At 47.4% G+C, this 14,310-nt stretch overlaps 1 protein-coding gene across 1 annotated transcript; it reads right to left on the minus strand.

Moving 5' to 3' along the window:
* Positions 1-577: 577 nt before the first annotated feature.
* LOC127295621 (L-type lectin-domain containing receptor kinase IX.1) lies at positions 578-4,401 on the minus strand. Its single transcript, XM_071819223.1, has 3 exons — positions 3,428-4,401; positions 1,526-2,079; positions 578-1,433 (listed from the first exon to the last, which is right to left on the minus strand). The coding sequence occupies exons 1-3, from the start codon at positions 4,256-4,258 to the stop codon at positions 683-685; spliced, it is 2,136 nt and encodes a 711-aa protein (XP_071675324.1). The 5' UTR covers positions 4,259-4,401; the 3' UTR covers positions 578-682.
* Between the last annotated feature and the right edge of the window lie 9,909 nt (positions 4,402-14,310).

The raw sequence follows: 14,310 nt of genomic DNA on the forward strand, positions 1-14,310 counted from the left end.
ACGAATCTCAGCGTAATAAATCCGATGATTGGGAATATGACTGAGTTGTTAGTTAGGTCAGAACTAGCAAATCCCCAAAAATATTTTTTGAAAAAATAAAATGGCAAATATTCTTTTCACACGAGCTAAAGTTACAATAAACTATCATATGAAAATATATTTCATTATCTATCTAATGATATTGATTTTGTACTTTTCATGTTAATGATTTTTTTTATTAAAACTTAGTTAAACTTAACATAGTTTAACTTTCTGAAAAAAAATAGACCTTAAGCCTTGGGATGGAGGTAGTAGTTATTTTAAGCAACCCAATTACCCAAGGAAGAAAAGTCAACGGCATTGTCTCATTCGGCCATCAACTCTAAATAAGGCTAGTCATAGTGCTAGTATCATAGTTAGTATTGGTTCCACAAAAATAATAAGAAGGAGAGAGGAGATTAGAGTAACATATGTGGATACTGTATCATAGCGCATATCACGAAAAATTTTAATGCCAAACAAATCTTGTACACAAATTTATATTAAAATTCTAAAATTAAAGTAATAAATATAGCATAGCTATGATACTACTTTATGATACTACCTACTGAGATAGTATATCATACAAAAATATCATATACATTATAGGGATACATGATACTTAACACTATGACCATCATAAGCGATGAAATACATTATGCCGTTATGAGTGCTGATGTTTGAGTAAAGAAGATGAAACCTTTGAACCGGTGGAGCTAACGTCGGAGGAACAAGAGGTGTGCGTGGCGTAACCGCTTGTCGATGTCGACTGTGTCACACTCACACTGGACAAAGACAGCCCTGAGGGCATGGCCAACGGCGGCGCGTACATCGGCACGGGCTTAGCGGCGGGGAGTACAGGTAGCTGATTAGCTTCCTTGGACTGGAGCACGGCCATGGCTGCCCTCATGGACGGCCGCGCGCTCGGGTCTGGGTGCGCGCACCAGAGTCCGACGACCATCACGCGCTCCACCTCCACCTTGTCGTAGTCGCCGTTTAGCCGCTCGTCAGCCGCATCAAGAAGGGCTACCCGACCATACAGTTCCCAGACCCAATCGACTAGTCGAAAGAGTCCGCCGTTCTCGGCCTTATTCTGCAACAAACTCAATGGCCTCCTTCCACATGCGACCTCCAAAAGGAGAACGCCGAAGCTATAGACATCAGATTCTGCACTGGCCCTGCCGGTGATCATGCACTCTGGGTCCACGTATCCCGGCGTCCCTGACACGGCGGTCATCGTCTGCATCCCGACGGCGTGGTCGATGAACCTCGCCAGCCCGAAGTCTCCTAGCTTGGCACCGAAGGACTCATCCAGCATAACGTTGCTCGGCTTGATGTCCCGGTGTATGACGCATTGCTCCCACTCCTCGTGGAGGTAGAGTAGTCCAGAGCCAACCCCAAGTACTATCTTCATCCTGTCCGTCGTTGCAGAATCAGGAACTCATCAGCTTAATTACGCACAGAAATTAATTTCAACAATTCCTTTTCAAGTCAGCATTAGCAATACCTCATTGGCCATGTCAAGAAGGTGCCGTTGCCGTGGAGATGGATGTCCAGGCTGCGGTTGGGCATGAGCTCGTAGATGAGCAGGAGCTCGTTGCGGCCATGGCACCAGCCGATGAGTTGTACCAGGTTCCGGTGGCCCAGTCTGCTTATGACCTTGATCTCTGAAGCGTACTCCTTCTTCCCTTGCATAGAGGAATCCTTGGAGAACCTCTTTATGGCCACGGGGAGGCCAAGCGCTTTCAGGTTGCCACGGTACACGGCACCGAAGCCGCCTTGACCGAGCTTCTCCTCTTCCGCGAAGTTCCTCGTTGCCTCGACGAGCTCGTGGTACGGAAACCGCCTGGGCCCCGTCTCCATCCCAATCTCCAGCATGGGCTCCCCATCTTCGTCGTCTTCTGAGGCAATGCCATCCTCCTCGGCCTCTCGCTTCTTCTTGTTACGACGACGGCGTATTAAGATTGCTGCGGTGGCGACGAGGAGCAGAAGGAGCAACGTCGCGCCGGCAGTTGCTCCCGCTATGATTCCTGAACCGTGGGTGCTCGGGGAGGGTGTTGACTGTTGCTACCGGCGGTGCGACGACCTCCTGTTCCAACCAGTGGCGGAGCCAGGATTTGAATTGAGCCGGGTCGAACAAATAAGCTCTAAAAAATTTGGGGCAAAAAATCACATGTAATCAACAAAAAATGGTCCAAACTGATGCATTTATCATATTTCACCGAGCAGAAGTACAAACTGACTAAAAAACAAGAACTAGATACAAAAGTGCTACATTTTGAGGAGATATTATCATACCATTAAGTTGAATCCATGCTAGGAAGTCGAAATCCACGAGGAAGATGACCTCTACGGTTACTGTAGGCATGAAAACGAAGCAACACTTTGCTTTTTATTTCTGAAATCTTCACAACTATTTCTTGCATTGTTGTGAAAACTCGTTGGTCCACCTACATGACCCTAAAATTTTACGATGCTTTCTTCCAATTTTTAAACCCCGACTTTGTGAAAACATCCGATCCAAAGTGGCAACCATTGTTTGAAGATTTGAAAAGAAAACAATGGAAACAAAATGCAGCATTCTTCTCCACACTATACTCTAACCAATCATACTTGCTATACCACGCATCTAGAAATGATCGCCTATCCGGATTTTTGGGATAACTATGACCAACTAAAAGATTACGACCTCTCGACAAATACGCCCATCGCATTTTATCTCTAATTTCAGGGGTACTATATGACTCAATTGGTCTCCGAATTCCGGGATCGGGAACCACATTTGCTAGATCGAAGATTTCTGGGACATTTGCCTACAACAGTGAAAATAAAACAAACTATGAGGAAACAAACTAGACAAATAGGTATCAAAACTCAAGACAAATGGGGGGAATTCAACCTCTGTGCGTGCCCTCTTGCGTGCTTCTTCTTCTGCTGCCTCAGCGGCCTCCCCTTCTTCAATCCAGGCAGCCAGGTCAGCCTCGTCGCTGGAGTCCATCGAAGACGGCCGCCGGAACAAGCAGAGATGAGGGAGAGCGCAGCGGCGCCCAGTGCTGCAGCGCCGTGGAGCCTGGAGACTGGAGAGGGGCGGGGGCGGTCAGGGACGGCCGGAAACAGGGAGTGCCGGTGCGTGGCGGTATCGAGCGAGGGCGCCGGCGTACGCCGTGCTGGAGCGAGCGAGGGCGCCGGGATCGAGCGACGGCGGCGGCCTGCGGGAGAGAGCGAGGGCGCCGGGATCGAGCGACGGCGGCGGCCTGCGGGAGCGAGTGACGACGGCGGCCTGCGGGAGCGAGCGAGGTGGGGATTAGGTCGGGGACTCGGGGGCTCGGGGCGTTTCCGTGCGTGCGGAACAGGGAGCGAGGTGGGGATTTTTTTTCCCCAAAATCTGAGCCGGGTCGGTTGCCCAGGCTCGACCCGGTGTTGGCTCCGCCAATGGTTCCAACGATGAGTTGAAGTACCATGAACGCAGCCGGTGTAGCTCCTCGGCTACGGACGTCCCGGCGGAGAAGCCGACGGCCACCTGCTCCGGCAATGCGCTCTTGAGGTCAACCTTGGAGCTGAGGCTGTAATTCTGTTTTCGGCCGTCACCGAGCCACACCGTCAGAGCCAGGATGCTGGAAATGTTGTCGTACTCTATGAGAGCGCTCATGTTCCCCCTGAGGCTGAAGTTGGGCAGGGACTTGGTTGCCACGGATCGAACGGAGTTGACGTCGATGCCGATGTGGTCGTAGGTGGCGTCAGGGTCGGACACCTGGGTATCGTTGAAGGTGTCGAACTCCACGGCCACGAACCGGGCGTCGCCGGACGCCGTGGCGTCCGTGCTCTGGTTGGTGAGGCCGATGTCGTAGCCGTACGATTCGTCGGGTAGGACCGACGGGTAGCTGGCGAGGAAGAAGGCCATGCCTTTCCCCTTGTTGTTGATGTCGGGGATGCCGATGGCGAAGGAGAAGCGCGTGGTGAAGCTGGCCACCTCGCCGGTCGCCTTGTCCCACAGCAGCATCGGCTGGGCGTTGTAGGACACCCGGCCCTGGCTCTTGCCGATGCCGTCGTACTTGTTCGCGCTGATGTCGATCCATCCCACGCTAAACGAGGCGTCGCCTTCGATTCGGAAATCCTTTTGGTCCTGAGAGCTGAAGGTGGAGTAATTGAAGGACAAAGAGGCGGCTGGAGGAGGCAGGTAGCAGCAAACAGAGAAGATGAGGAGGAGAGCACAAGTGGCTGTCAATGTGGTCTCGGCCATCGCCGGCGGCGCTGGTACACAATGCCACCGATCCCGCCCCTGCAAACTAAATGAGAAGGTACCTTGCTGGTTGCTCCTTCCACCGTGCTTTACCTTTGTACTCTTGTAGGAAGACTTGAGGAACCATGGTCCATCCTGATCTCTTCTTTGGGAAAGCTGGACTTTTCTTTTGTAGAGACTAGGAAAAGTGCCCGTGCTTTGCATCGGGTGAAAATAAATACTCTTTAATGGATGTGTGCGCGAAGGTGAAAATAATCGTATTCCTGTTTTCTAGGTGTGAATGTGGTTAAAAATATCTACTATGTAAAGGGATATTCGGCTCACGGGTGCATATGAATATACTGTGTAAAAACATAGTTTAACATATCAAAAAATTCTGACATAAAATTGTGCATGTACATCTAGAGATTTATATTCGCGCACAAGTTTTCTGGAAAAATAATATTTCCTTTGTCTCGTGTAAAAAAGACATATTTTAATGTACAAAACATGATTATTCATAGGACATTTTTTTGTATTTTTATATAGACCATATAAAATGTTCGTTACCCCGAAAAACTGTGTGAAAATATAGAATGTCCATATGTATAATAAGCAAAAAAAAATCTAAGGTCATGTCGACCAGTCCCAGCCTTAAATCGTTGAGATGGTTTATCCTGCCTCCTTGCTGTTACCAGGAAGCACGTTGATACGCTGAATCAGTTAGCAGGAGGCCAGGATTAGAGCTCACCGTTCATGCTTGCATATATCAGATGTGGAACCCACAAGCCGAGCAGGAGTGAGAGAGAATAAAAGAGAGATACCAACCACGGGAAATACTTCTCCGTTACACTGGCAGGTGGGGCTCACTCATCTTCCCCCAATCTTCCTCCTCCCTCGCCTCAAATCCTCAATCTCTCTCTCACGAATACTGTGAGCATGGCGAGAACCCAACGTCTGACACACACCAGAATACACCAGCAGCCAACGGAAACTTTCTATCACATCCGCTCGTAGTCTCTAGCCTCGGACGTAACAGCTTGGTGGAGGGCGCCCCGCCATGGCTGAACCTCGGAGGTCCATGGTGACGGCCCCGTGGCTTCCCGGCTCGAAAGACCCCCAACACCGAGCAGGGTGCGAGGCTGGCCAAAGATCTCGCCGGGGCCAGCGGTTGTGCCGCGCGACAGGCAACATCTCCACAAGGAGCAGACGAATCGGATGGGGGCGTCCGCGCGCGAAGGGCTCGGCGGCGCTAGGAGAAAGATGACGAACCGGTTTTTCAACTTACCGGTGGTAGTGCCTGTAATTTCGGTTAAAATATAGGGATAATATAAAACGGACCAACAAGAAACCTTATTTTCTTTATTATTAGGTATAGAAGGGGAATCTTTGAGATCGCAACACGCAACTAGTGCATATTTTTCATTAGTGAGAAACCACATGGTTTTATACCATAAAAAAATAGCGCGCTATTTCAAAGTTTTAGCGGCGCTTTAGCGTATTTATTGGATGAACGCAACGCTATGTCTAATATGCTTGCTATGGCGCTAATCTCGCAATTAGCGGTGCTAAGCTCACTGTTTATTGTAACGTTATAGCGTTATATCGCGCTAAAAAAGTTATGGAACACGCAGCAGCCCACGTGTCCCCGATTTCAACCTAGCTTAACTTAACCCTAGGTCGCCAACCAACTAGTCGCCACTTTCGACCCCCCACGCACCACAGCGGTGGTGGCTACAGTAGTAGTGCCACTCTCCTCCAGCTTTGCCCAGCCGCCTCCGCGTGGCACGTTCCTACCAGAATCACTAGGAGGACACTCGCCTCGACCAAGAGATGGATCTGACGTCGGTCTTCGCCGCCAGGCTATCACCACTTGCGCAACACATGACAGTCATATCTAGTTTCATCTTTGCAGGTTCTCTTCCAACTTAGACAGTAAACGAAGGTAGTTCGGTAGTGGTAGCCATAGCCCGTAGACACCAATGTTTAGCTCTCTACTTCTTAGTTCACTTCAACTCTCTACTTCTTAGTGCAGTTCAGTTACAAGTTCATGTCTTCGTCCTACATGTATTGTCTCTATGAGAGGAAGGGGAAGTGTGTTGATATAATCCAGTCAAAACTAGTTAATTAGTTATGCATGTACTACTCCGGACAATTTTTTTAGCTGATGAAATCTTTTATATATATATATGATATACTGTTAATTTTTTATTTTTTGTGAAACGCTATTTTTTAGCGTGCTATTAGCATGTTATAGTTTGCATAGCGTTTAGAGAAAGATCACGTTATTTCATTTAGCGGGCTATTTTTTTCCTTGGGTTTTACACGCCATAGACGCACATAGGAACTACGGAGTATGTAAAATTGACCATGGTGTGAACCACCAACCACTCGTCCCTCCAGCGTCGACCAAGACCCAAGAATTCGCGTACTCAGCACATGCTTCGCCCATCGCGTTCTTCCTGGTGCATTCACTGGATACTCAAGTTGGCTGACCAAGCGGGAATATCTTTATAGGGAAATAAACTATACTAATTCGCCAATCAACATAGGATCCAGCCAATCCTCACCAGATTGACAATCAGGGGACCCCGGCCCAGCAAACTTGATGATGAATCTTAGGTGAGGATGTAGTTTTCTACTGCTGGCAACTTGCAATTTGTTTTCTATAAACTCATACAAGTTGATAGAAAGTTGTGTTTTGGGGTACTATCATACTTGATTTTTAAGCAAAGGTGGATTGACTGAAGTATCTCAACACCGCGTCAGCTGCTCTGCACTATCCCACTATTCTTTTAGTGATTTTTTTTCCCGAAAAGAGGAAGCCTCGCCTCTGTACGTCGCTGTTGGTGCGGCGATCTTGCGAAGGTGAAGGAGACGGGAGATTTCTCTGATAAATTTGACATGAAGTTTTTCATGTGTGACAACTATGATCACAATGCATCGGCAAGATCGGTGTACCCTAGGCCTCCGGTATGTTGTAATCAAGGGCAATAACCATATTAATCGTTTTATTTTTTTGTTTGAAGTAACGTTCTTATTTTGTTGCAGTATCCTCCGCTACTATGCATGTGGTACCACTGGATTAACACGGGGCAGCCTGAGTGCGAAGCCAAAGAGATTGAGGATAGGCAGCGTGAGGAGGAGGCTATTGCAAAGGAAAAAGGCAGCACAAGAGAAATCGCTGAAAAATCATCGCGAGGAGTAACGAGATCGAGTGGCTTGATGGCTATGGGAAGAGACTAGCGGAGGGGAAGGCGAGGTTGGAGGAGAAAGAACGGGTGCGCAAGGAGCTCCGTTAGGCGGAGAGGCTGCGGAAGAGAGAAAGAGCTTCTCAGGCGAATGCATCTAAAGAACGTGGTGATAATACTGAAATTGGCCACACTGGATTCAGGATCACTATATTTATGTGCTAACAGTGATGTTTTTAGTGTGCGAGTCTGCAGCGGCTTGAGACCATGCGGATCTGGCTCCAACGTCGCTGCACAGTGCTTACTCTTACTATCAAGTGTTGGATCAAGCAAAGATCTCATCGCCATATCAGCACATATCAAACAAATTACATATTCTAAAACGCAAATTAAAACATAATTCCACACATATTACAAATATGTTCGGAGTACCACACATATTACAAATATAAATATCAATGGCACACCTAGTTCCAGAAATTAAACATGGTTCTGACATATTACAAGTAAAAATATCGCCTAGTTTCTCCCTCTTCCTCCCCCTCGCCATCCTCGGTTGCCCCGACCACGGTTAGCCGCAGCTGCTGAGTAGTAAGTGGGACAATTCGTGTCCCTATGGTCAAATTTATTGCACAGAAAATATTGCCTAGTTGGACCACCAGTTTCAGATTCATACATATCATTTCGGATGCGCCTTGACTGCCATCTACCTCTGCTTGTCCGCATTAGCTTAGGGTCGATGAACCGCCTTTCATTTGGTATCACCTTGGACCAGTAGCTCAATATGCTAGCATCTCATCGGTACAGATGTTCAGCATAGACTCTTTCAGGTTATATGGAGAGATGGAAGAGATTGAATTCATTCTTAGTTGCCTGCAAGCAGCCAACACATGCAACAGAGGCAGTTGAAGCAACTTCGGTTTGTTGCATGTGCACTCACATGTTGGCCATTCTTCATTTCTAATTCTAACCGCATGCATTCTAAGCTCGTTCATAGAGCCAAACTTGTCGGTAGGTAAGCGCACCTCAAACCTCCTTACCTTAACGATGGCCAAGACAGTGTATGACCGACCCTTGTTCATGTACTCATTCATGTACTCCATAATCAAACTACAATATCGTGTGTTTGGATAGTTCATCATATGAAGCTCTGCCAACTGGTGTCTCTTTTTGAAATACTCCAGAGTGTCATATAAAATACCCTCCACAAGGGTTATTAGTGGCAATGCCCTGTTTCATCTAAGAACGAAGTTATATGATTCAGCTAGATTCGTAGTCATGGCATCGTATCTAGCTCCATGTGTGTCGTGCAGCAAAGATCACCTCTCTATAGGCGCATGCTCAAAGTTTTTAATCCGTCTTCACATCTTCCTTCTAGTATTGGGCTGGTCGAATCCAGGAAAGCCGCACATGCCAATTGGTTTTGTCTCTGTGAGTGGTGGAACTGTTGTATCATGTGCAGCTATTGCTGCTGCATGAGCTGCTGCTCGCGTGACTTTCCGCTGCATAACATGTTCCTTAGTGAACTCATCTAGCTTCTCACGGAGGAAATTGTACTTACATTCTTGGTTCTACTTGTAGAGATTATTGAACAGGTTCATAAGGTTCAAAGTCTGTCCCTTGTACTTTCCTGTTAGAAACGTGCCATCTACGCACAACACCGGACGACAATGAATGAAGCCCTTGATGCATATACTAAATAAAAAACAGTCGATGCAGAACCCTGACAGTAGGGAACTCCGGTATCCAAAAGTCATGTATGTCCACATAGGTGCCCGAATTCCTATCCTTCAATGTTTGGAGGAGATGGACAACACAGTCGTACGAGTTAGGAAGGACCCAACTCTTCTCTCGAGGGCCCTCTGTTTAGCCCTTCAGGCATTTTCCATATGAAATTTTGTACTTATATTAATTTGAACTCTTTTGTAGATGGCACTAACCTCCATCGCTTTGGTGTCCACAATCTTCGTGTACAACAGTCGAGCCAGCAGAGTGGAAGTAAGCTTTGGATGATCCATCCAGTATATCCTAAATGACACAAGTGTGCGGCAAAAAGTAGATCACAATCCAATGTGTGCCACTTCGGATAGTAGCCGTGCACCCTTGATGGCAATTTTCATCACTGCATATCACTGTCAGAGATGTCAAAAATTTGTGAGTTGAATCGGTTGTTCTGAAAACCCTTTGTGTGTTCATCGCCCACGGAGTGATTGCTTCATGAAGATGTCTCTTGTTAGAATATGTCGCATCAATTGAGATGTTGTCCATGTAATACTCCCAGGGAGAATCCTGGTGGTCATTCACGTCCATTGAGTTCAAGAAATCATGATTCCATGAAAAGGGGATCAGGACCTCTTTCTCATTCTCATATTTGTCTGAATCATCAGATTCAATCGATTCGGTAGAATCGAGATCATCCGTCAATCCATCCTGGTCTTCCTCTTCCATCATGTTCTGCATGCACTCTTCTTTGTCATCGCCATCAGCCTCTCCACTACAAGCATGAACTCATCATGCACAACTGCTCTGCCCTAATTCAAAATTGCTGCATCCACCATCAGATGTTTCACTTCTCTGGCCTGGATGGAACTCACCCTCGCCTTCGTGGGAAGTGACCTCCTTCGCCACGGGAAGCATTAAGGGGATCATGACAGATTGTTATTTCATTAGTTTTCCGGCTTGTAGATATTTTATGTTTACTTGGATTTATCAAACAGTGTGAGTTATGACACATTGACCTCTTTTCGAATTGTGGTATGTAGATTAGACTCAACAAAGAAAGTTGTAAATCAATATGTATTGATTAGGACTTTGGACTGATTAGTGTTCAAGACTCGAAGTTGTAAAAAACCAGAGTGTATATACATGCTATTCTCTGCAATGCTATATTGTTTAAATTATTTTCTGATATAAATATATGGCTTTGATAAGAGAATTCCACATTGCGAGATGGATAGTGTATGCCAAAATGTGCCACTTGATAACGGATGAAGCTTGGGAGAGAGGCGATGGGGAGCTGCGCCCCATGTCCCAGGTCCCGTTAGGTGACCTGCACAACAAAAGTGAAGCCCCCACCCTACCATAGGCGCGCCTCCTCCCAACAATCAGTTGCGCCATCCCACACCTTTCCTGCTGACATGAGGCGCCGTCGAATCCGTCCGCCAACGGTACCCGAGGCTGTGAACGACAGAGGAGGTCGTCGGTGCATCACCTGGTAGGGGAGGAAGCAGCAGGTGAGGTAGAATCTGGCCGACTCTGGCCGGACCCATGCTGGAGCGGAACAAATTGGGCCGATGCGAGGTCGAGAGAGGGGCCATGCTCGAATCCCTCTACAGCTCAGAATCGAACTAACACATCGACGAGCGGAATTGGAGAGAGATAGAAATCAAACGAAATCGTCGTCCAGCTTGAGTCAACCGGAGGTGCCAACCACGGCGCACACCGCGAGATCGGAGATGGTGGGGAACACGGCCTGAATGGCCATTGCCGCCCTCTTGAGCTCTCGTTGAGAGCAATTGGAAAGCCATCGCCTCGCATCAAGCTCCCGTTGACTGGATTTGGTGGATGAGAACATGGGTGGGGCCACTTTGCATGTCTCGTTCAGTTCAATGGCTAGAAAGCTGTGGTGACCCTGCATACCACTGCATGTTGTAGTATGCCAGTCGTTGCTATAACATTCACGAAGTACCATTCAGCAAATATTACATCCCTCAGAGTAGTACAACAGAACATAGCAGGTCCATAACTCATTCATTTATTATTACAAGCATAATACACATATCGTCTCGGAGCTCCTCTTGGGTCCTAAGAGGGATACTCATGGGTTTGAGGCGAACCCATCTTAACTTACAATATAGAAGTTTCACTAAGTTATACATTTATTCTCTCGAGCAGCTAAGTATTAAGAGTTCGCACTGCTCGGCTACTGCTACTACTCGGTGCTTCTAGGCTTGATCTCCTCCGGAAGCCTCCCCGGTTCTGTAGACTATAAGGTAGTCTACGCCTTCAATACCTCCAGAGAGGTCTGGTTCTTCATAGCCGATGATCTCGGCTCCTTCAGGGTTGTCGTAGTCCTCCTCCAGACGGTTCAGACAATCTAAGCAAGGGATTTAAGAGTGGGATGAGTACGAGCGTACTCAACAAGTTCATTATAGATAAGAGGTGTTTAATGCACTAGCTACGATATTAGACCAGAAAGTCTAATACCAATGCAGGTTTTGATAAACATTTCTTCAAGAGGTTGCTTTTATTTCAAAGAGCTATGTCCGTCAGCCTTCACCGGTTTACTAGAACTTCATGGAGCTCCTTTCCGGCCGCGTTCGCAGTTCCATATCCCGGAACAGGGAGTGACAGGTCACGGTTCTTTACACTCTGCAGAGGTGTGTTGCTTTACCCATAAGAGATCTTAACCTTGGTGCCAACCGGGCAGCTTTCCCGTCCACACTTCCTATGGTGTGAGGCCCGGTATAAGGTCTAGCCAATCATGTTCCTCCGCTACCTCGAACACCCACCCTTTGTTGCATGCCCCGACCCTAGGTCCACGCCGGTCCCATTATTCCCGTAGATTTCAGGGTGGACCCCGACCACGACGTCAATGCAGGGCTCTACCATACATTCCTACGCCGGTAGCTGCAACCCATCATAGACCGCAATACCGTGGGGACTTAGGACTCCCCAGCCTCACCGCTTGCTTCTTCGGGCGACAAGTGTACTACGGACAATGCCGTGGGGACTTAGGACTCCCCAGCCTCACCGCTTGCCCCCTTGGATTACAAGTGTACTACGGTAAAGCGCATCCGTTGATGAACGAGAGGTGGAAACACTTTTGACTATTCCGTCCCACTCCGGATCTTATGGTTAACACGGGTATTACGGCACAAGAATCACTGGACGACATTTGTTGTTTAATCCTAGATGGATATAAACCCTTGCAATGGAACCTCCACCATATCAACACAATCCATGGTTCCATTGCCCACCACAAAGTCATATTCATATTTATGAAAATAGTGGTTTTCGTTTTTATGCAATAGTGATAATCATAGTACTTTGCAAGTAATTTGATAAAGATACTCAAATGACATGAGCAAGCGATGAACTTGCCTGAACACTGCAAAGTTTTGCAGTTGGATGGTGTGGACTGACCCTTGTCCTCTGTTTCTGAAAAATAGCATCATTGTCCGATAAGGGCAATGGTTAAAGAAGCAATTATGCATGATTCCTGTTTTAGGGTTTGTTTCCCCCCTTCCGATGTCATTATTATTTCATGTAAGAGGTTAATACTAAGAATAATGTGGGGATACTTTATTTAGAGTAAAATACAACCTTGAAATGTTGTCAAGGTATTTTTTATAGTCCAAAGGCATTAATGGGCTTATTTTTATTGTTGAAAATAATATGTGTGATTTAAATGATTATTTAAATCATCAAATTAGGACTTATTCTTAGTTGTCTTCAAAAATTCACTTTGATAATTTATTCAGATAGAGCATTTTATGCTGATCAATTTTCATATTTTTAATTATTTTTTTAGAGCCCTGAATCATTTTCTATTTATTTTCAAAGTTTCTGGTTTATTTAAAAATGTGAAATGTCTATATTGCCCCTGGGCCCACCTGTCAGGGTGGCCCAGCGGGTTAACCCTAACCCGAGCCACACTTGGGCTCGGTCGGTCGCACCGACCCCTTCTTCCCCACGCGCTCGCGAACCCTAGCCCCTTCGAGCTCTGGCGATCCCCGCGTCGCCGCCCCCCTTCGCCGAATTACTCCGGCCTACTCTGGCCGTCGCCGTCGGCGAGATCAGGTGGATCTGAACCGCCCCTCGACGGCGGACACGGTGGCCCGCGTCGATCTGGCGCTTGCGTCCTCGTTCGCTCGCCCTCGACCCTCCAGTGCGCCTGGCTCTCGGCGTTCGCCGCCGCCGTGTGCTAGAGATGCCGTGGTTCTTCTTCCTGGTGCCTCTGGCGCCATGACGCCACCGCGAGCCTCGCCGAGATGGTGTTGGAGCTGCGGCTCTGCCGCAGCCTGGCCTGGCTGGCGCCGCCGTTCGCCCGGCGTGTGCCGCTGTGGCCGCCACGGCCGTGTTCGCCGGCCCACTTCACCGGTGAGTGCTCCACGCCTCCTCCTATTTCTCTCACTCTGCTCCTTCTTCTCCTGGCCTGCTCTACTATGCGCATGCTGCTGCTGTGTATAATTTCTGTGCTTCCTAGCTACTTCTGTTCATGGTGATCTCCTGCTGTGGCCCTCCTGTAATTGCTCATGAGCATCCAGTGATGCTCATGGCCTACTGGCTCGCTCCTGCTATTGCTACTGCCACTTGGACATATTGTGTGTGCATAATCCTGGCCCTGGCTTGATCATGTTGCATGATCCTTGTAGTAAGCAAGTGCCAGTGCCCCAGTGTGATGCTTTCTTAGTTGTAATTCCTGAGAATATTCTATTGGGCATGATTGTTGACTAGACAGCTCTATCCCTTGTTAGTGTGATTCTGCATACAATTTATATATCATAATCTTGATTGTCTGCCATGCCATTGTTCCTGTTCTGTGGCTATTTAATTTATATGGTTAATGTGTTGGTGCTAGGCTGGGCTCTAGCATGCTCTGTCAAGCCCTGATGATCTTATGATCATCAGTTGCTTGGTGAATTGCTGCTGTTCCATGCTTGTGTCTAGCTGGTGCTCTCCTTGTGTCTGTGTAACACACTGGCTTGTGCTGGTATACATTTGTGTTTGCTCAAGCCTCTGCTACTGTCTGCAATGATCCATTCGATCATCTGCAAGGCCTGATGCATAGTTTACTTCTCTGTTTCATTTATCTGTGTAGTTTTGATTCATTAAATAGATAAATGATGTGAACTGCTTTGCAGTGATGATCATATGAGT

Source organism: Lolium perenne, chromosome 4 (genome assembly GCF_019359855.2).
Source record: "Lolium perenne isolate Kyuss_39 chromosome 4, Kyuss_2.0, whole genome shotgun sequence".
NCBI classification, from domain to species: Eukaryota; Viridiplantae; Streptophyta; class Magnoliopsida; order Poales; family Poaceae; genus Lolium; species Lolium perenne.